Source organism: Zootoca vivipara, chromosome Z (genome assembly GCF_963506605.1).
Source record: "Zootoca vivipara chromosome Z, rZooViv1.1, whole genome shotgun sequence".
Classification (NCBI taxonomy): domain Eukaryota; kingdom Metazoa; phylum Chordata; class Lepidosauria; order Squamata; family Lacertidae; genus Zootoca; species Zootoca vivipara.
This window is the reverse complement of record NC_083294.1, coordinates 27,525,856-27,548,626: the sequence shown is the minus strand read 5'-3', so window position 1 is coordinate 27,548,626 and position 22,771 is coordinate 27,525,856. Positions and strand designations below refer to the sequence as shown.

Sequence of the window (22,771 nt, the reverse complement as noted above, 5' to 3'; positions counted from 1 at the left end):
CCAGCTCCCACCCTGGCTTGTACCTCTTTGCTCAAGCGGTCCGAGTCACTTCTGTTCATGTGGATCTGCCAGCTCTTGTGCCTGAGGATCAATATCTCCTTTGCTTGCTCCACTGGTTCTGTTTCTCCAGGCAGAGTGTGCCTGTTGTATGCTGGCACCTGGTAATATACAATGCAAGCAAGACATATTAATTGCTAACACTTCTTTCCCCAGTGGAGCCGACTCATCTATCTATTGTAGATTGGTTCATTTATTATATTTTATATTTATATCCTGCTTTATCCAAGAAGTTCAAGGCATGCCTGCCAGGACCCTTAGACTATTTTCAGAGACTCTTTTCTACAAGTCACTTCCAAGGGAGGTTCCAAAAGATTCCTGCATTGTAGGGGGTTGGACTAGATGACTCTTGTGGTCCCCTCCAACTCTACAAATCTATGATTCTATGTTGGTGTACCACAGTGGACAGCAACTGTGCTTGTGATAGTGGCAGCAGTAAATGCTGGTTCATTAGTGTGAATGGAGCACTCCCCCAAAAACCTTAGTTTGCCCTTTACCAGCCCCCACATGCCTGCCTTCTTACTTACAACCTTCCAGGGGGTGGCAACACTGCCTGTGATCCCTTTCTCCTCCTAGGTCTCAGTGTTACCCTTGGAGAACTCAGCAGGGAAGAGGATGGGGAGAAAACTAGAATTCATTGGCTCCACCTATCAATGGCTCTGGCGCCACCTACTGTTGGCCTCCCTGAATTCTACCCTACCAGTCCCAATGGGCACTAACCACCACTGAGCTGAAGTGAGCAGCAGCAGCCGTGGCGTCATTAGCATATGGTCGCATTATCTGAACCGCCATTTAAGTTTCTCACAGTTCCCTCAAACAATGTAACATTGGGGGGAAATGAATGTCACTTTAAGGCAACTGTAGGAAATTAGCATTGGTGGCTCAGACAGACCCAGCCACATTTTAGTTTACGCAGCTGTTGTTATCAACTAAAGAAAAAAGCTCACGGTTCTCCTTGTTTTGTACAGGTTCCTTTCCAATATCTTCTGGATATCATCCACCACGTCTAGATTGAGACTGTCCGAGTCATTGACTGTGGTGGGGTGTTTGTCATTGTTGCTACAGTGGGCAGGGAAGAGAGAAACAGAATATTATAAAGATACTTTATATGAGGCAAGAGGACAACCAGTTACTGACCTTCAAAATGGACATTAAAGCTGGAAGGACAGAGCAAGTTTTGTTCTACTGCTGTAGCGTGCTTTGTAGGACATGGAGAGACTCTGGTCTTTCTGCACATACCCCTTTAAAGTACAGTGGTACCTCGCAAGACGAAATTAATTCGTTCCACGAGTCATTTCGTCTTGTGAAAATTTCGTCTTGCGAAGCACAGTTTCCCATTAATGCGTACCTATGGGGGGGGATAGCGCAAAAAAGGTGCCAACTCACAGCCGGATGTTTTAAAGGCTCTGGGGAGGGGGAAGCAGGAGAAGGGCCAGGGAGAGGCTCCCTTCCTCCTTCCCCAGCAGCCGGACCCTTGCGCCCAACCAGACAGACAGCCCGTTCGCGCGCAGGCAGGCAGCCAGGCTGTCTGGTTGGCCTCTCCCGTTCGTGCACACACAGCTCTCCCATGCACCCAGCCGAAGAAGGGGCTCCACTCCCTTGGGGTTCTGCAGGTGAGAGGGAGGGGGGATCCGGCTGCTGCTCGGCTGCCGCGGCCGTTTCGGTGTGGCGCCCTGTGGAAGCCGGGTGGTGGTATTGGTGGTGGGAGCGTGAGGCGGGTGGGCTGCCCGGAGGAGGCTCGGTCTGACTTTCTCCTCCTCGTGGTACCCCTGCCCTTCTTCATCTTGCGAAGTTTTCTATGGCACGGCCATAGAAAACTTTGTCTTGCGAGTCTGAAAAAAAATCGCAAAACTTTTTCGTCTTGTGATTTTTTCTTGCCGCTAGGCGTTCGTCTAGCGAAGTACCACTGTACATTTAAAGTGCATGTTTCCCCCACAGAATCCTGTGGGAACTTCTTCAGCTCTGTGTATTTTTTTTTCAAAACTCAGATTACTTCTACTGAAGTGTCCAGAGGGCAGAGGGCTCATGACACCTGCTAACAAAATAATAAGCTGCTTGTTCCTTTTAACTGCAGGATTGAACCTAGGCTCATCCGCGTACAAGACATATTATCTACATCCAAACTGTGTTCTCTCCCCAACATTTCACATGGAAGGGATGCTTGAGGCATTCGATCTTTCTCAATTTCAACACAAACCAATCTCATTTGTACCTCTGGGACTCATGTGGGGGTTGGAACATAGCTGTCTATTGGCATTTGTACTTTGCCAAACACTGCAGCACAGTTCTCAACTCAAAACACATATCAAAGTACATTTTTAAATGCAGTGTTTTGAGAGAAAAGGCATTTAGAAGTAGGCATTTAAATATGAATTTCTCTCCAGAGTTATTTATTTGCAATCACCCTTAAATGCAGAAACAGGACATTGGAACATGGGAAGCTGCCTTATACTAAGTCAGAACATTGGTCCATCTTGTCTATACTGACTGGCAACAGCTCTCCAGGATTTCAGATAGGAGGTTTTTTTTCCAGGCTTACATGGAGAAACCAGGGGTTGAACTTGGGACCTTCTAAATGCAAAACAGATGTTCTACCACTGATGTGCTTGAACTGGAAACAGAGTGATCTTTCTTTCCATCCATCCATACCTCCTCCCTGCTTATATAAGTACCTGCTTATAACATACAAGCAAGGAAGCAATGGCCACAATCGCAGCTTGAGTAATAGCCTGGCACACATGGAGATTAAAATACTCTGCACATGGCAACAAGTTGATAGGAAAATGGTCTGGGGTATGGGCAGTGCTGGGAAAGGGACCTCTGCCCTAGACCCTGGAGAGCTGCTGGCAGTCCAAGTAGACCAACCTGCAGCCCTTCAGATGTTGCTGACCTGTCAGTCCCAGCCAGTATGGCAAATGGTCAAGGGTGCCAGGAGTTGTAGTCCAACAATCACTCAGCCCTGAAACTCACTGGGTGACCTTGGGGCAGTCACCATCTCTTAGCCTAACCTACCTCACAGGGATGTTGGGAGGATGAAATGGGGAGGGGGAGAACCATGAACACAACCTTGAGATCCTTGGAAGATAAAGGTGGGGTATAAAAGTAATAAATAAACAAATAAAAATAAGTAGAGGGTACTTGGCCAGGTGAGCCTGTGATCTGACTCAGGATAAGGCAGGTTCCTACATTCCTGCCATGGAAAAATTGTTGTTGTTGTTGTTGTTGTTGTTGTTAAAATCCACTTACAGCAATGAGCTATGGGTTGGACCATAAATGAGCTGCCCTGCTTCAGCTAGCTCAATGGCATGTTTCCTCTCCAGCTTCTCATATAGGAGCACAATGCTCGACTTGGGCTGCACATATTCCCGGAGCAAAAATTTCTGGAGATATTTGCTGTTGAAGTATTCCAATCTGTCAAAGGAATTGGGAGGGAGGGAGGGAGGGAGGGAGGGTGGGAGGGAGGGAGAGAATTAAGCTTTATTTCTTTAATTCAAAGAAATCAGACATCACCTAACAAACTGGCTATAATATTACAAATTAAATGAGGTTTTTAAGACAGATAGGAAAAAAGGTTTGCAACAGAAGAAACAAAATTAGATAAAGAATTAACACAAGAAAAGAGTAATATACAAGTATATACAAGCTTCTTTTAGAGTGGGAGGTGAAAGATGAAGAGGTGAAAGAAGTAATTATTAAGTGAGCAAAAGATTTTGGTACGAATATCCAATTGTCGACATGGGAAAGATTATGGAACAAAGAATGGAAATTTACAGCCTGTTATACACTAAAGGAAAATTTATTGAAGGTGTATATAACTCCCAGCAAACTGGCCAAAATGTATCAAATGTATAAAATGAGATCTAATACTTGCTGGAGGTGTAAACAGGCAGAAGGGACATTGTTTCATACATGGTGGGGCTGCAAAAAATTAAGAATTTCTAGGATGTTATTTATGAGGAATTGAAAAAAATGTTTAAGCAAACTTTTATAAAGAAACCAGAAGCCTTCCTCTTGGGCATTTTAGATTCAGATATTCCAAATGAAAAAAGGAGAATATTTCTATATGCTACAACAGCAGTGAGAATACTGATTGCCCCAAAATGGAATGGAGAATCAGTACCAACAAAAGAGGAATGGCAGAATAAATTATTGGAATATCTAGAATTGGCTAAAATGACAGAGACAATTAGGAGACAGCCAAACCAAAAGTTCGAAAAGGAGTGGGAAACTTATAGAAAAACAACTACCAGACTTTTAGAGGACATCTAAAGGCAGCCCTGTTTAGGGAAGCTTTTAATGTTTAATAAATTATTGTATTTTAATAGTTCTGTTGAAAGCCGCTCAGAGTGGCTGGGGAACCCCAGTCAGATGGTGGGGTATAAATACATTATTATTATTATTATTATTATTATTATTATTATTATTATTAAGAATACAGTGGTACCTCTACTTATGTAATGCGTTCCGAACACACATTTGCAAGTCGAAAAAAAATGTAAGTTGAATCCCATAGGAATGCATTGGGAGAAAAAATTCGTAAGTCGAAGCAACCCTATCTAAAAATTTGTAAGTAGAAAAAATCCTATCTAAACCGCATCCAAGATGGCGGACGGAGCTCCATCTGTAAGTAGAAAAATTTGTAAGTAGAGGTACCACTGTAATTTAAAAAACACTGTCCCCAAGTCAAAACCTGGACATGCTTTGATTAAATTTCACAAATTACAAGACAGATTCTAAGAATAGCATATAGATAACAGAGAAAATGGGGAAATGACCAAAGAAGCAGATTAACAAAAAGATAATGCAGACATGCATTGAGGAAGACGGAAGTCTGTTGGGAAAACTAAGTACTGTATATTCCTGCGTATACTTTTTAACCCAGGAAAATCTTCTCAAAAGTCGGGGGTCGTCTTATATGCCGGGTTGTATTTCTTATACGGCAAGTATATCCCAAACTCTATATTTTAACTGGAAAAGTTGGGGGTCGTCTTATACGCCTAGTCGGCTTATACTCCGGAATATACGGTAATTGGAAATTAAGAATATGGTGGCATAAGCACATGATTTTATGCAGCTATTTGGATGTAACATTGGTTGTTTTATGTCTGTTTTGGAACAAGTTCTATAAGTAAAGCTTACAGATAGAAGGTGTACCTGGGAATGCCCAAGGCCCTGAGGTCCTTGGCAGGCAAGTTAGTTAGTCTAGAACATGCATGGCAAAACTTGGCCCTCCAGCTGTTTGGGGACTACAACTCCCACCATCCCTAGCTAACAGGACCAGTGGTCAGGGATGGTAGGAATTGTAGTCCCCAAACAGCTGGAAGGCCAAGTTTGGCCATGCCTGCTCTAGAAGGTGCTGCAGGAACAGTTGGTTTCCACCTGAACCCAACCCCTTCCCTCCCTCCCAAGCTCAAGAAACCAAAGTGGCAAGGAGCAGCACAGGCTGGCAAGCTTCTTCCATCAGAGTGCTGCATTCCTTTTTGGGAAACTTTCCAAGGGCCACATGCCAGTGTTGGGTGGAACCAGAGACAAAGAGTGAACAGAGCAAGAAATGAGAATTTCACCTATGTGCAGAACGCTAATTTATTTGTCCATACATCCCTCTCTACCCTCCATTCACGCCAGCAAGAAGGGTTACCAGAATTCAATGACACATCCCAGCCAGGCAAAAACACTCAGGGAGATGGACCTGAAGGACAGCTCAGGCTCTTAATCTCAGGGTTGTGGGTTCAAGCCTCACATTAGGGAAAAGATTCCTGCATTGCAGGGGGATGGGCTAGATGTCCCTCATGGTCCCATCCAACTCTATAAAACTGTGATTCTGTGATTAAGTAGGGCTGTTGAGGGGCATGGCCTAGGAAAGAGGGTGTGGCCAATGGAGGTTCACATGGGGTCAAACAGAGAGAGACCTGGAGGGCCACATTTGATCCCCATGCATGTAGTCCTCCTCCCTTGTTTAAAAGGAATTAGATCTCCTAAACCCAGTGAAGGAAATTGGTATTTTATCATGAAAGTGTGGAAGAAACCCATCTGCAATAACCATCTTGGCTTTGAAGAATCTTCTTTACTGACTCTTTGATGGTGCCACTGTGAAAAATGTTCTAATGCTCAGAGGGTGAGCAACACCTAGCAATGGGGAAACTCTTTTCCTTTGTAAAGAAACTTATCTTCCAAACAATCGGGTCTTGTGTTTTATGTTGAAAGAAAAAGAGGAAGAAAAGGGAAAAGCTGTCCCATTTTGTGGTGCAGCCATCAAGCAGTGCTGAGCCATCCCTAGCAGGGACTTTGTGAAAACAGAAATCAGGCTTGTGAGTTTTATTTCTTACACTTACACATGTAGAGACTTGTATTGTTATCAAATCCTTACTTGTCTTTCCAATAATACTGTCCCCAGTGTCCTGATATATCTTCTATGCCAGCCAACAAATGATCCAAGAACTAAATGAGAGAGAGAGAGGATTTTGCTACATAAAGCTGTGTTGCTGTTCCATGAAGTATGCACTAAGAGACAGCAAGAAAACATCAGCCCACAGATAAAACACCACATTTTTAGCAAAGGAGACAACTGCAAAAAATTTAAAAGGAAATTTGCCTATATAGCTTCCCCATTTAATCCTCCACTGGTAGATATCTTCTCAACTGCCTTTCCTTAAAATGCTCAATTTTGTTCACTTATTAAATATATAACAAATTGGTGGTGGGAGGGGGAAACCACATAACAAAAAGCACTACATCAGTTAGAGTGTTGTAAACATCCTGTTCTGGAATGTCTTACCATAATCACCAGTTAAGACCTTGTGCAGAAGTAGATTCTGAATTTACTTTGAACATGACACCTACTCAGCTGCCATTTATGCAGTTACCCACCACACCACACCACACCACCCTCAGAAAATGCCAGGGAAGGGCTCCAGTGGAACAGCAGCTGCTATGAATGCAGAAGGTCCCAGGTTTGATCCCTGGCATCTCCAGGTGAGGAAACCACCTCAGGTGGCAGGATCCACAGGGGCAGCATATCCTGATGCTGATTTTTAGTCCCATCCCACCCCTTGTTCCTCATGTAGATATTAACTCGGCCCTTCTTCCCTGGAGGTTGGGGGGCACCATTTTGGGGTTCACCTCAGGCACCAAAAACTATTGGGCAGGTCCTGTCACTGCCTCTCAGCCTAACCCAGGGGTCAGCAAACTTTTTCAGCAGGGGGCCAGTCCACTGTCCCTCAAACCTTGTGGGGGGCCGGACTATATTTTTTGGGGGGAAATATGAACAAATTCCTATGCCCCACAAATAGTCCAGAGATGGATTTTAAATAAAAGGACACATTCTACTGTAAAAACATGGTGATTCCCGGACTGTCCGTGGGCCGGATTTAGAAGGCGATTGGGCCGCATCTGGCCCCCGGGCCTTAGTTTGGGGACCCCCTGGCCTAACCTATTTCACAGGGTTGATGTGGGGATTAAATTAGGAGGCTGAGAATGATGTACTCCACCTTGAGCTCCTTCTGGGGAAAGGGTGGAATAAAAATTAAATAAATAAATAACTATTACACTTACTTTTACTATTGTACTTTCTTTCAAGGAGCTCAAGGTGGTATAAATACATAGAGCCATGCTGGATCAGACTAAAGACCTACAGTATCTAGTTCAGGTCCAGGTTCTCACAGTGGAAGCCTGGTATCTGGTACACGAGCACAACAGCACTCTCTCCCAACTTATGTGCCCAATTCATTAATATCCAGAGGCATGCTGTCTCCAGGAGTGGGGAGAGAACTCAGCCATCACGACTGGTAGCCACCAACCCTCTTCCAAACATCCTTGCTTTCCCAGAGAGGAGAACTTACCCGAATATGAATTTGTTCTCCCACTGTGGGAGCACTTTCTTGCTCTCTAGTGACGTCTAACAAGTCAACGAGAGGACGGATGGTCATGCCCTGCCGCAGAGTACAAGAATGAGAGGGGGGGAAGAGAGAGGGAGAGGGAGGGAGAATTTGCACATTTCATTCAAAATCTATATTAATCACAGGGCATTCTCTCTGTTTCTGATGTTCAGGAATGTGTGCTGTTGCTTATGTAGCCAACTGACACCATCCACAAAAGGAATGTGTCAGTGGCCTCTGAAAACTACAATGTTTACAAGTAATATAGAAGATCTTGTGGTGGGGAGGGAGTCCTAAAGTGTGGAAGAAACACAAAAACAGGCAAACGGGGGCTGACTATGCTTGGTTATAGAATGCAGTTGACTTTGGGGAAGGAGGGCAGAAAACCTGGGGGTTTGGGGTTTGGAATGGAGCATTCAGTAAAGAGGCATGGCTGGTTGGCAGGCACACCAAGCAGGAGAATTTAACACTACAACATTTTGTTGCAGGTTCCACTTAGTGGCTTTCTATTCCTCTTTTGGGGGTTTGCCCACTAAAGGAGGTCATGAAGTTCAACAAGGAATGAAACTGTGGGCCAAATGCGTCTTTACATTTAACATGCAGGATTCAGTAATGTAAATTGGACCAGCTGGGATGATGAACTTTATTGGCAATGTAGCATGTACAGAGATGGGGTTTAAGGCCTCTCTCTCCTGCTGTAGTCCTGAGAAGCTATTTGCACTGGGAAGAAAACCCTGCTCTCACCCACTTAAATACCAGCTAAAGAAGGACGGTTTTCCCCCCCTCAAGGATCACAGCAGGGAAGGAGAGCTTTTGGGGGTTCCCCTCTCAATATAATAAAATGAATTTATTAAAGCAAAATTACATTTTGTCTTTACTAACCTCAGGTGAGACGTTTGAGGTGCTGAAGGAGGCAGAATATTTAACAAACAAATTTGATCACTCATAGTCAGAAGGTAAGGCCAACCTTCATATTTTTTACCTGCTTTCTTAGTCTAGTATAATATGCCAGAACTAAAATAGCCTCAAAAAATAAACATATCTATCCTTAATTTGCATTCCCATCAGTTAAAATGGGCTGCCACTATTTTTCATTTGCTGTTTTTATTTATTTTGAGAAAACAATTGTTACAACAGTAAATAACAAATAACTTATCCTGATAAAATTACAGACTTTTATCATGCAACAATTTCCCATGAGTGCTGGGTGGATTCCTGCCTGCTGAAATCCCAATGAACCCCAGTACCCAGTTCCAACTTTCCAGTTTCAGGATAGATATTTAAAAATATATTTAGGGCCCAGATGTGCTAGAATTAAGGATGTAGGTTAGCCACAAGATGGCAGTGCAAGGCAAATATATACATTATATCTGTTTTACACTGTATGCTGTTTTAAGCACACCACTTAAGAGATTTGATTTCATTTTCATTAAGCAGTTTTTGAAGTGCTCTAAATAAATAATTGTGTATGTTGAGAGAGTGTCTAGAATCAGATCTGTGTGAAAATTTCATCTAAGGACTTCAGAATAGTGCGGTAGTTTACAAGTCTACGAGTAAACTACAATACAGTGGTAGCTCGGTTTAAGTACACAATTGGTTCTGGAAGTCTGTACTTAACCTGAAGCGTACTTAACCTGAAGCGAACTTTCCCATTGAAAGTAATGGAAAGTGGATTAATCCGTTCCAGAAGGGTCCGCGGAGTACTCAACCTGAAGCATACTTAACCCAAAGTATGAGTATAATTGGTACTGGAAGTCCGTACTTAACCTGAAGCTGAAGCAAACTTTCCCATTGAAAGTAATGGAGAGTGGATGGGTCCGTGGAGTACTTAAACTGAAAGTACTCAAACCGAAGCGTACTTAAACCGAGGTATGACTGTAGTAGTTTACAAATCTACTCAGAGGAGAATTACAGCGACAGCCCTCATTTTACCTGTACAAACACAGTAAAGAGGATCACAACAGTGGTTGCTGCGATGAAGAGCTTCTTTCTCGGATAGTCAGGGAGCAAGAAAACCAGGGAGAAACAGATGGCTCCTCTAAGCCCCCCATAGGCAATAATAAACTGGTCCTTGGGTGTAACGGTGTTGACATGTGATCTGTTTATGATGAAAGTCAGGACAAGAACTCCTAAAACAGATGAAGTAAGTTGGCAAGTTATCACTGCATCGCCATTGTATTATTCCATCCCATGTATTTCAATGCAAAGGAAATACAATGGTGGGAGGAAATCAATTACATATTGTTTGCGGACTGAAAGCAACAACAGTCCGTTCTGGACATGGGACAAATAAGAAAACATCAGCAGTTTCTACTCCCGTTTCCATTGGAATTCTCCAACATCCCTAGTAAAGGCCAATCCCAATGCTCTGTAATATCTCCAGCAGTAACACGGGACAAGAGGCTAGTGATGGAGACCAAGAAGTCAGTACACACAAGACTCAACACACAGTCCAGGCCCAACACTAATGGACAATCCCCAGGCATGAAAGCCCAGAACCTGGATCTCCAAACCCATCAGGGGGTTAACAGTCTCATTCCTAAAAGCCACAAACTCCACCAACGCTGCTTGCTGACACAGAAAACATACTCAGTGAAAAATCTTCGGACAGGCAGCAACATGCTGGACTGCAACTTTAAGGCTCTGCATTTCTCAGAAAGGAGATGGAGCCTCAGGAAGCTCCCCAGCCGATGACTATGAAAAGGCCCAGTGGCACTTGAGTGCTTGCTGGAGGACTAGGCCCTGTCTAGAAGGCTTAGAGACCTGCCTCTGGACATTATTTTTCTTTACTGCAAAGCTTGACTGGGGAAGGAACACAAGTGCTGGTGGAGAGGATATTTAATCCTTTCCTCCTGTGCCACTTCTCCAGGCTAAGCATCTCCCCAAAAGCTGCTGTTAACCATTAAAAATACAAACACATGCACATATACAGTGGTGCCTTGCTAGACGAATTTAATTCGTTCCAGGACTCAATTCGTCCTACGGAAAATTCGTTTAGCGAGTCCCAGTTTCCCATAGGAATGCATTGAAACTTAATCAATGCGTTCCTATGGGCTCTGGGGAACTGGTGGCGGCATGGGACGGGGCTTCGGAGAAGGTCTCTGAAGCCCCGTCCAATGCCAGCTGTGTGCGTGGCGGCGGCAGGGAGAAGCTCTTCTCCCTGGCGGCGCCTCGCCTACCTTCCCTGGCATGGGACGCGGCTTTGGAGGTCTCCAAAGCTGCGTCCCATGCCGGCTGTGTGCAGCAAGGCGGGGGGGAAGCGCTTCTCCCCGCCACCGCCTCACCTGCTTACCCCCCACCCTGCCTGTCACACAGCGGGGATCGGACAGGCGATGGGGGGAAGCGGAGGAAGGAACGGATCCATTCCTCCGCTTCTCCCCCCTTCTTCCCGCGCTAGTGTTCCGCTGGTCTCTGCCGGTTGCCCCTCACTGCTCGTGGCAACTGGCAGAGACCAGCGGAACACAAAGGGGAACCAGCTGCAGTGCGGAAAGAAGGCAAAGGAAGATCAGCTGATTGCTACATCTGGTTCCCCTTTCGCTAGACAAATGCCTTTTTCAAATAGGTTTTGTGATCGGAGGTTTTTATGGCCATGCTTCGCAAGACAAAGTGGTGGACATAGAAAACCTCGTCGTCTTGCGAGGCAACCTCTGATCGCAAAAACTATTCATATAGCGAAAAATTCGTCTAACAGGGCATTCGTCTAGCGAGGCACCACTGTATATGCACTATGCTTGCATTCTTCTTCCCAGCAGAACAGATAGCACTTGTGGTGGGTAGATACAGGGATAAGTATGTAACACCCTTCAACAAACACTGCAATTGTGATCAGATCCATCCATGAGCGTATGCCATCTTTCAAGGGCTCTATACCTAGTGCTCTCCAAAGGAGACAGAAAATGACTGTGAAGCAAATGTACGTCCAACTCCACTCATGATTGTCACCGATGGTGGAGACTCCTAGGAAGATGAAGATGAGGGTGTCACTAACACTGCTCCACATCTTCATGAAGTATTTAATGGTCGTGTGGGACTTCAGAGAAATGTTGGCCTCCACATAACGTTTCATGCCCATTGCACATGCAATAATTCTGAAAGAGAAAATAAAAGAAAGTTCTGCACACTTTTCCACTTCAGGCAACAGTGGGGAATCTCCAACCCACAGAAAGCCACCAAACCACACAGGAGGGCTTTACAAGTGCCAACAATCAGCCGATTGCCACTTGCAAAGTCTTGTGCCTTTGCATGTTCTGCTATGATTGTTGGCGTTCACAAAGGCATAGGGCTTTGCAAGGGTCAACAGTCAGCTGATCAACAGAGCCTTGCAATGCTCTGTGCCTTTGCCTGTGTAGTTTGATTTCATACAAGGGTTTCCTGCCCTACCTAGAAATGATGGGAATTGAACATGTAGTCTTCTGCATGCAAGGCAGATGATCTGCCACAGAACAATGGCTCTTCCCATTCCTTTACCTTTCCAATCCTCAAATCATAATGCAATACATGGACTGAGGGCTTATCCACCTCTTTTCAGGCATTTTAAGATCTGCACTTTAAAGCTCTGTGTCAGAGTGCCCCTTTAATGTTTGCTCCAGACATGTCCCCACAAAAACTTGCTCTCTAAAGCTGAATAAATGCAAACAGCTATTTGGGTTTTCCACAGATTGCCATTTTCTTCTGTTCAGCTTTAAAGAACAGGTTTTCATAAGGTAAGCTCTGGAACAATTAAAGGGGTGTTCAGACATGAAGCTTTAGAGCACAGGCTGGAAAGTGCAAAGGAAAGGTAAGTGTGGATAAGCCCCATCCAGGCCCGTCTTTAGGGCAGGGCTGAGTAGCGTGTTGCACCATGGCGCTCGCCCAGCAGGGGCGCAGAAGGGGCGCCGAACATTGTCAGCGCGTCCCGCCTGCCTGCCAGCCTGGGCTGGGCTGCAGCGTGGAGAGAAGCGGCCCGCCAGACCCAGCACGTCTGCACCCCCCGCCGCGCGAGCGCACTGCCGGTGAGGCCAGGCCTGAGGGAGGAGGTGGATCGTGGCTGCCTCCTTGATGGGCACCCGGGTGGCGGCGGCGAAGCAGCTGCTGGGCTGGGGCTGCGCGGAGCGCCGCTGCCAATGTAAGCGGGGCTCAGTCTCCCCCTGCTCGCCGCACCCATGGAGGGACAGAGCGAGGGAGACAGGCAGACAGAGGCAGGGGCAGGGAGGGAAGGTCACCGGCCGCCCCACCAACAGGCCTCTGGGGCAGAGCTAGCAGGGTGAATGGGAGGGCGCTGGGTGCAGGGCAGGGGACGCCGGGTGCGGGGTCCTTCCGTGGGCCCCGGGGGGAGGCAGCGGTGTTTCCGCAATGCGCCCTTCAGTCCGCGGGGGGAGCCGGTCAATGTGGTGGTTTCGTATATATAAGTGCATTGTTATATATGCACTTATATATACGGGGGGCACCGGAGGGATCTTTGCACCACGGCGCCAGATATGCTTAAGACGGCCCTGGCCCCATCAGACTACATTTGAAAGAAATCACATCCCAATTTCTGCCTGTTCATATAGCCACAACAAATAGGTTTTTGTCACTGGGCTAATTTCCCAAAACTTTCTGTTTACCACACTGATTTCTGTTGCCACCACCCTCATAATCCTAACCACCATGCCAATACTTCTGAAAGCTTGCACTTTAGGCCCAGTTTGGTTCAACATTGAGCCATTCAAGCCTGAAATACTCTGAAGTCCCTCAATCTACTTACGCCACAATACCGGACAGGTGGAACATTTCTGCCGTGAGATAGGACAGGTAACTGTAGAGGAAGACAAAAAGGGGCTCGATCACACGAATATTTTTGGTGAATCGTGTGGTAAAGGCGGCTATCATGCCAAACAGGAGGCCCACCAGGACCCCGCCGATTCCGACCACAAAAAACCTCCCAATTCCTGCGAACACATCCGCTGTTTTAATTGATGGCATTTCACAGAAGGACCTGAACAGCTTATATAAGACCTAAGAAGAAGACAGAGATGAACAAAACAGAAAGGTTTTAATGGAGAGAGAGAGAGAGAGAAAAAGAGAGAGAGATCTTTACAAGGTGGGATTCCCATGTGATGGAATATGTGGCAAATTAATCTCCATTTTTGCTTATTATTCTGGTCCTTTCACCTTTGGTCTAAGCAGGATTACTGAAACCATAGGTGTGTTGCATTTATCTTTTGCATTTCTGGCATGGCGGAACCCAACATGGAGCATATAGACCAGGCATCCCCCAAACTTCAGCCCTCCAGATGTTTTGGACTACAATTCCCATCATCCCTGACCACTGGTCCTGTTAGCTAGGGATCATGGGAGTTGTAGGCCAAAACACCTGGAGGGCCGCAGTGTGGGGATGCCTGATATAGACATTCCCAGCTGTCTCCCATCTAGGCATTGACCATATCCAGATTTCCACATATCCAATCCTGTTCTTCCCCCATACAATTTTATCCTCCCAACAACTCTAGGAGGTAGGCTAGAACAGAGGTGTAGTAGTCTAGGGTTGTGCAGTGCGGGAGGAAGGTCATCAAAGACCCATTGCTATTTCTGCAGCAGGGTCCCAACAGGGTCCCTGTCACCAGCTGCCCAGTCAGCTTAAATGGGCAGCTTTTTAACCGCTGGGAAAAAGTCTTCACACTCTTTGGGCTGCTTGGAGTCCATCAGAGTAAAATGAAGCTAGTTAGCCGTTGAGGATTGGCTCCCAGGGTCACTCTGGAGAAGGCATGTGGGAAGAGCACCAAGGAGTTGTTCTCTATGCTTCAAAGCTATGAATTTATGAAGACTGAAAACACAAGGTGCTTCAGTTTCAAGAAATACTTTGTGCAAAGGAACTTCTAGGAAAACACAAGTCATTCTGAAAGAAGATATTGGAGCACTTCAAATCATTTATTCATCTATGTACAGAGAAAATAGTAGGTCTGGCTGAAAGACAACACATGGAGATCTGCATTGATCACTGCAATGCATTCTCTAATTATTATCATTGTAGGACTTTTTAAAGTCTTTGGGGCTGTATAATTTTAGAAGGGGGCGTGGCTCTGGGCTGTGACTATCATGAAGTGACCCTGCACTTCTGTATTTGCCACCACAGTACTCAGTTAGGATGAGACACAATGACTGATCCAATGACTGATCCAAGGCCACTAAGTGAGTTCCATCGCTGAGCAAGGATTCAAACGTTTGCCTGCCAAGTTCTACTGCAACCACTACTCCATTCCAACTCTCAGCCCTCAATAGGGTTGGTGCATCACATGCCTTCAATAAACTACCAACACATAATTGTGGGACAACCAGCCTCTATTATTATTATTATTATTATTATTATTATTATTATTATTATTTCTACCCCATCCATCTGGCTGGGTTTCCAGCATGTCTAATTAATACATGAATGGGGTTAATGCCATAGAGCAGGCATCCCCAAACCTCGGCCCTCCAGATGTTTTGGACTACAATTCCCAACTTCCCCAACACTGGTTCTGTTAGCTAGGGATCATGGGAGTTGTAGGCGAAAACATCTGGAGGGCCACAGTTTGGGGATGCCTGCCATAGAGTGAGCTGTCCTGCCAAGCTTAGCTAGGTCACTCCCCCACACCTTGGGAGGAAGGTAATCAGGCCTATTGTTGAGAAGCTCAGCATGTAAAGAGGTCTGAGCTGGTTGCTCCAAACTCAAACTGCATGGCTCTAATATGCCTTTATATAAAAAATTAACTTACCAAATGTGTGGTGTTTTTCTGTGTTGGGGAAGAGCGGAACTTTGAAAGGTACTTAGCAGGGCATATTTTAAAGGTCTAACAGCCAATTTTTCATGCTTTACTTTGTTGTATATTTTGTGATTTTAAATCTCTGCTGGGGTTCTCTCATCAAAGAGTATTTGCCCCAAACCTGGTTCTTGGCATCCAGGGAATTATCATTTTATATACCTATTTTTCCTAGCAACCAACAAAAATCCCATCCAAGCATGCAAGAAGCATTATCAGAATTTGAGGAAACAATCTAGCCAGGCAAAAATGTACCCAAGGAGGGTACAATACAGGTCTGGTGTGGGATGTGGCCTGTAGAGAATTGGTGTAACTAGGTAGAGGGGTGAGGCTTGGGAAGAGACTTGAGGGCCAGATAGAAAGCCCTGGGGGGCCACATTTGGAATGTAGCCCAGAGGTTTCCCATCCCTACCCTAGAAACAGCACTTTCATGCACATCAAGGTCTCAAGAAGACATACTTACAACTGTCACAGCGTCATTGAGAAGAGATTCTCCAAATACCAAAATGTGAAGCTTCTCATTGACATGTATCTCTTCGAACACAGACAGCACAGCAACAGGGTCAACAGCTGCAATCAAGCTACTGAACAAGAGGTTATGAAGCAAAGATATATCACGTAGCTGGAAGGTGTCCACTTGGCATATCCCATAGAGTGAGAATCCAATTCCAAAGACATTCCATATCGTCCCCACAACAGCATATAAGAGGATCGTCCCAATGTTCTCAAAGAAGGGGCGACTGGGCATGAAATAGCCAGCATCCAAGACAATGGGTGGCAGGAGGTAGAGGAAGAAGATGTCACTGTCCATGACCGGAGGGGATTTGTCGTTTAAGCCATAAATGATCCCTCCCATGATAAGCCCCACGAAAATCAACAAGCAGCTTTCGGGGACAACGGAAGGTAGTTTCTCAAACAGATGGAAACCTGCGAAGGTCAAGAGGAAACATTAGTGGGAAATCAGAAGCATTTGTTGCTTTGTGGTCATTTCAGCTTATGTGCTTTTGCCCCGTCCCCTGTCCCCACCAAACCAAGTGTTGTGTGAATTGTGGGTCAGGAAGCAGAATCTAATCACCTGGTGGGCTGGAGTCAGAACTAGTATGCATTAAAGCTGAACCTATCAAATTCCCACTTTCCAAAACAATATGGGAAATCAAACACTATCCTTCAAAATTTGTACTTGTCTAATTTTGTGATGCAGTTCTTCAACCGACATTTACAAAAATGCATGTTAGGGGAGACGGTGCAAAAAAAAATGAAGATATTGGTGGACATAACACATGCAGTAAAGTGGAGAAAATTGCTTGGGGGAAAAGGTCCAAGTGAGTAAAAATGTGATTATTAGGAGAAATGTTCACTAAAATGCTAGTGGGGATTATCCAGAGACTCAAGGGACTTTCAGTTTGATTAATTTCAATGGATGTGCATTTTTTTGGCTTACTTTATCATAAAGTTCTGGTTACAGGTAGGTAGCCGTGTTGGTCTGGGTCGAAGTAAAATAAAAAATAAAAAAAATCCTGCTACTGAAGGAATTTTTTTATTTATCATAAAGGTAGCTGAGGGTAGTGTGGCTGTCTATGCTAGATGGACTGTGGCTAAAATTATGTGCACACTTCTTTTCAAACCAGCAGTGGGAGCACAGTGGATGCAGGGTAAATAGGTGTGTACAGTGGCGTCACAAGGTAGGGGCGGTGCACCCGAGGTTCCATGCCTGGCGGGGTGACAAGAAGCCTGGCCACATCGGCGCGAGCAGCCATCACGCCGTCACAGCTGCATGTGGAAGATCCTCCGTTCGCGGCTGCAGCCACAAGCAGAGGATCCCACCACCGTCCATACGGCGCTCAGGCGGCGCCAGGGGCAAACCGCTACATACAATGCATGCGCGGTGTTGCACACATGTGCTGTGCGTAGCGACACTGCACATGCGCTGTGCATAGCAGTTTGCCACTGGTGCCGCTGGAGTGCCATACGGACGGCAGTGGGATGCCTCCTCTGCCGGCAGGAGCCGCTTACGGTGAGCAAGGGGCCACCCTCCCAGCCTCCCTCCCTCCCCAGCTCGCTGTAAGCAGCTCCTGCTTTGCTGCTTTACAGTGAGCCAGGGAGGGAGGGAGGGGGACGCACAGGATCTGTGGCTCCCAAGAGGACAAGCTGTCCAGCTTTGCCAGCACCCCGGCAAAGCAGCATAGCTGCCCCCTTCCCCCCAACAGCTCCGGGTACTTGGGAGCGGCGAGGGTGGGGGCACAGAGGTGTAGGAAGGGGGTGGGCCACCCCAGGTGTCATTGCTGAGGGGGTGACATTTGGCACCCACCTGCAACTTCCAAGCCTACCCCAAGCTGTCAATGTGGCAGGGGGTGACAAAAAAATGTCTGCACTGGGTACCACCTGGGCTTGCTATGCCTCTGGCACACTGCCAGGTGTTTCTTTCTAGTAAGCCTTTCTCCAGCACTCTGCAGTCTCCCTAGCTGCCCATTTTTCCTGATCTAAAAAAGCCCCCTAGGAAGGAGATACCTCATGATAGCTTCAGAAATTTAACTGAATTGCAGAAAGGGGGGGGGGTCCAATGGTCCAGACCATTAACTAAATGGTTTTAAGAATGTATTCATTATTATTTAATGTATTTATATCCTGCCTTTCTCCCAAGCTGGGATTCAAGGCAGCTTACAACATTTTTTAAAACATCATTATAAAATACGAAGTAATAAAAACAAGGTCGTTAAAAACAATGGTTAAAACGCATTGAAACACATATAGGACCAGCAATTAAATTACACGTTGTCCTGACAGCAGCCCAGTGGTCAGCATTGCCTGCACCTTAGTTTTCAAATGCCTGTCAGAATAATAAGGTCTTGGCTTGCAGATGGAAAGATAACAAGGGGGCAGCCAGTCTAACCTCTCTTGGGAGGGATTTCGACTATACGGGAGCAGCCAGAGAAAAGCTTTTTTCTTGTGGCACCACCAACTGTGCCTCTGATGTGGATGGGACCGAGAGAATATGCTCACCCAAGAATCTAAGCCTTCAGGTGGGTTAGTAAAGGGAGATAAGATCTTTCCGCTCACCTGGGCCCAAGCTATATAGAATGAAAGGACATTCATAAACATCCCTTAGCAATCTCAAAATTAAGGGACGCACAATGGGGGTAAAATCCTGCATCCCAAACATTTTCGGATCTAGCCCTACCTTTAAAAATAGCTAGAGGTATTTATATTTCAACAGCTGCTCATTAAATACTTTTCCAAGCAAAATATGTGATGTGGTCAACTCAACATAATCTTTCAGAAAGACATTTAACTTTTTAAATATATATATATACTCAGGGTTTATTGTCTGCAATTCCAAAAAGCTTTTGAGTGCCTGTAATCAGAGACAGCTTTATTAGTTGTGGAGAATTCAATTTAAATGTATGTGAATCATTCATACTTCAAATGAACGGAAAACATCAATGCAGCCTTCTAAAGCCCTCCATCCATATTGCTGCACAATGCAGACGGCTAATTTGTGCATCTGAATAATACATTAATGGGGGGATTCTTACTGGCTCATTGGAAAGATTCAGCTGCTTTATTGTTCTTGAAGGAAACAAATGGATTGGAGGAGGTTGGATATATATATATATATATATATATATATATATATATATATATATATATAGACAGATACGGTAGCAATCAGAGAGGCCTGTTGCAGAGTCCCAGTACAGACAAAACAAGAGCTTCAAAGGGTTACAATCAGTGCTTTTTTTCCTGGCAGCACCTTTTTCCCCCTAGAAAAAAAGCACTGTTTACAATTTAAACCATGCATTATGTTATGTCACAGTTTAAATTCCTAAAAATAACTCATTGATATGCCTCTATAAAGATTTGGACGTGGTCTGATTTCTTTGAACTTTCTTGATTGTTTCACAGGACGTTAGTGTACAGTTTTGGCATTTGGCATTGCTGTTAAACAAAAGCCTCCACATGCATTTCAAAACGGTACCCGCAAGTGTCTAGGTGCCCAATAAACACTCGTAAATTATACCTCACCCCTAGAGATGAATGGATCAGACTTTCTTTAAAAATTCTTTCATTTTTCCAATCTTAAGTTCAGTTTTCCACATTTCCGCATCAGTTTGCAAACCTTTTTGTCATGAAAATTCACCAACATATTAGTGTGAATTTATCCTAATATACAAATTGTTGCAAGCAGTTATGCCTAATATGATGCATTTTTGTACTTTCACTATAATATGCATTTTTCTGCAACACACTTCCCCCTAACATTATGCACGTTTGTTCGCATTATCTGGCTGAAGAACCACGTCACAAAATACAGCGAATTTCAAAGTGCAGCTGCATTTCAACTCACATATACGTTTGGGAAGCTTGTATTACTGTAGGTATGTTAGATTACAGTGCAAACCAAACCAAATTTATCCACCATCCCAACCCACTCGCTGGGACTAACACAGAAAGCTGCGTTATCCCAAGTCAGGCCAATGGTCTGTCTAGCTTCGTATTGTCAACACTGACTTCCAGTGGCTCTCCAGGGTTGCAAGTATGAGTCTCTCCCTTCCCTACCTGGATGACAGTCCAGAGAGAAGAAGACTAGGTGGGCTTTAGGTGCATTTGCTTGTCTTTTCTTCTAAATCCGTATCCCCAACCTGGGAACTTTTGCACGCAAAGCAGATGCTCTACTACCCAGCCCAACAACCCCTGCCTGGAGAAACATACCTATTTTAGCCAAGGAAGCCAACATGATCCACAAGGTAATCTCAAAGGGCACTTGGACATGCTGATAGTCTAGAGAGAAGAAGACTGGGTGGGCTTTAGACTCATTCGCTTGGCTTGTCTCCAAATCCATATCCTCAAGAGACTCCAGCATCGTGGAACTCTGGAAGGCAGCAGCTAGTGGCAGAGAGAGGATGACAGAGGCAGAGGATCCCAGAAGCCAAAGTCCTGACATGGCCTCCTGTCCAAGGATCAGAGCCTCCATCTGCCAGATGGAGTTCTCACTGTCAGGGGAAGTGCCAAGCTGGCTGGCAAGCTGGCTGGCTGGCTGGCTGCCGCCCAGCTCTTTTGCTGCTTCTGCCTGAGCGTTCTGGAGGCTGCTCTACTTAATGCACCCTGCTGCATGCTGTAAATTATATGGATGGGTGTGCAAAGGGGAAGAGCCACTGCTGGAGCAGGGAGTGAGGGGAGAAAGAGACCCAGCAGCAACTCCCTACGTCACTTGGAAAATGCATTTTCCACTTAGCCAAATCAAGACATTCTAAACTATGCTGCCTAACCTAAGCAATCCTTCTAATTTTGCAAAACAAAAACAAGCCAAAGAAGGCATATAAACTCAGGTTGCGAAGCAGGCCAGCCTGATGTGAACCAATTCGTAGTGGATGGTCCATTAGGGGCACATGGGACACTGCCCCACAAACCTCAATCTATGCTCAGCTAGCTCCTACCTGCTTGTCTATCTTCCTATTTTCTACCAGTCCAGTGAGTAGTGTTGCCTGTCAACTTCCTCCTTCTCTTTCTTAGTGTGGCCCTTAAAGAACTCATCAGGAAAGAGGAGGATGGGGACAAAATGGGAATTAGCAGTCTCTGTCCATCATTGGCTCTGGATCCAACTACTCTTGGCCTCCTTGCCTTCCACCCTACCAGCCATCACTAGTCACAGAGTTGAAGGAGGCCTCATAGGCCTTCTAGCCCAACAACCTGAGGGGAAGTTCCAGCAATGCCAGATTTAGGGCAGTACAGGCGGTTCCCTTGCACTGTGCCCAGGGGGTGCACAATCAAAAAGATTCATAATTGAGAAAAACCATTTTGGGGTGCCCAATTTTAGCCTCACTGAGAGCACCATATTACCAAAAATAACCAAAGTCCGCTCCTGGCTCCAAAAAATTGGTTCCGTTGTGAAACTGCTCTTACTAATCATTCGTTCTTCCTAAAGTTCAACCGAAATCTACTTCCCTATCACTGAAGACAATATGTTTGTTCATTTAATAGGATCTATACATGCTGCCTACTACCTAACATTCTCAAGATAGCTTACAATACATTTAAAACACAATGAGATAGACAATTAGACAATAGCCATCGCAGCAGATCCAAGATATTTATCTATACATAGACAAATACCTGCATATATACATATTTGTGTGTGTGTGTTCCCACAAGATCCTTCTCATAGTCCAAGCAAAGCAATATGTTCCTGTGCAAAGGGGTCAGTTTAGGGGCAATGTAGCAACCCAGGTGGCGCTGTGGGTTAATCCACAAAGTCTAGGGCTTGCTGATCAGAAGGTCGGCGGTTCGAATCCCTGCAACGGGGTGAGCTCCTGTTGCTCGGTCCCAGCTCCTGCCCACCTAGCAGTTCGAAAGCACATCAAAGTGCAAGTAGATAAATAGGGACCGCTCCGGCGGGAAGGTAAACAGCGTTTCCGTGTGCTGCTCTGGTTCGCCAGAAGCGGCTTTGTCATGCTGGCCACATGACCCGGAAGCTGTCTGCGGACAAACGCTGGCTCCCTCGGCCTATAGAGCGAGATGAGCGCCGCAACCGCAGAGTCGGACACGACTGGACCTGATGGTCAGGGGCCCCTTTACCTTTTTAGCAACCCAAAATCAACTAGGTCATAGTAGGGCTTCCCTGACAAAAGCACAGGTTTAGTAACTCAGCATGTGTATCTGAATTCCTGAATTGAGCCATTGATGTGTGTCTGGCTCTTGGCTCAGGTGTTAAAATGAAAATTTTCAGGTGGGCAGGTGGAGCCTGCCATACCCCACCATACACATTGTGCAGCTGAGTCTCCTGGCCTAGAACTGACTATTGGAGTAGCTCAGTGTTCCTCCACACAGGCCAAGCACTTCCTCCCAGGGTGTTTGCTGATGCCTCTCATAGACCCTGGCCCTGGTGACAGATGCAGGAGGCGCCAGGGGAGCAAAAGCATTAGCAAGCCTCCCAGAGATGTTACAAGCCTCCCCTCGTCCTGTCCTGTTGGGGTGGCAGAGAACAAGCTGTTGATTTTCATGCAGTGGCACCATCAGGGAGGGAAGTGTGCAGAGAGAGTCCTAAATGCAAAAAAGCCAGCTTATACTTTGAAGTAAATG

The 22,771-nt window shown here is 45.6% G+C and overlaps 1 protein-coding gene across 1 annotated transcript in view; it reads right to left on the bottom strand.

Moving 5' to 3' along the window:
- Positions 1-20,577, bottom strand: part of LOC118084295 (sodium/hydrogen exchanger 2-like) — a 28,595-nt gene extending 8,018 nt beyond the window's left edge. Inside the window, exons 1-10 of the mRNA XM_035113670.2 lie at positions 20,405-20,577; positions 16,158-16,621; positions 13,657-13,907; positions 11,802-12,019; positions 9,864-10,060; positions 7,896-7,985; positions 6,425-6,495; positions 3,304-3,468; positions 1,005-1,116; positions 24-158 (exon numbers count right to left, since the gene is read on the bottom strand). Of these exons, the coding sequence (XP_034969561.2) occupies positions 24-158; positions 1,005-1,116; positions 3,304-3,468; positions 6,425-6,495; positions 7,896-7,985; positions 9,864-10,060; positions 11,802-12,019; positions 13,657-13,907; positions 16,158-16,621; positions 20,405-20,555 (1,854 nt within the window). The 5' untranslated portion in view covers positions 20,556-20,577. The remainder of the gene's footprint in view (positions 1-23; positions 159-1,004; positions 1,117-3,303; positions 3,469-6,424; positions 6,496-7,895; positions 7,986-9,863; positions 10,061-11,801; positions 12,020-13,656; positions 13,908-16,157; positions 16,622-20,404) is intronic.
- Positions 20,578-22,771: the final 2,194 nt, after the last annotated feature.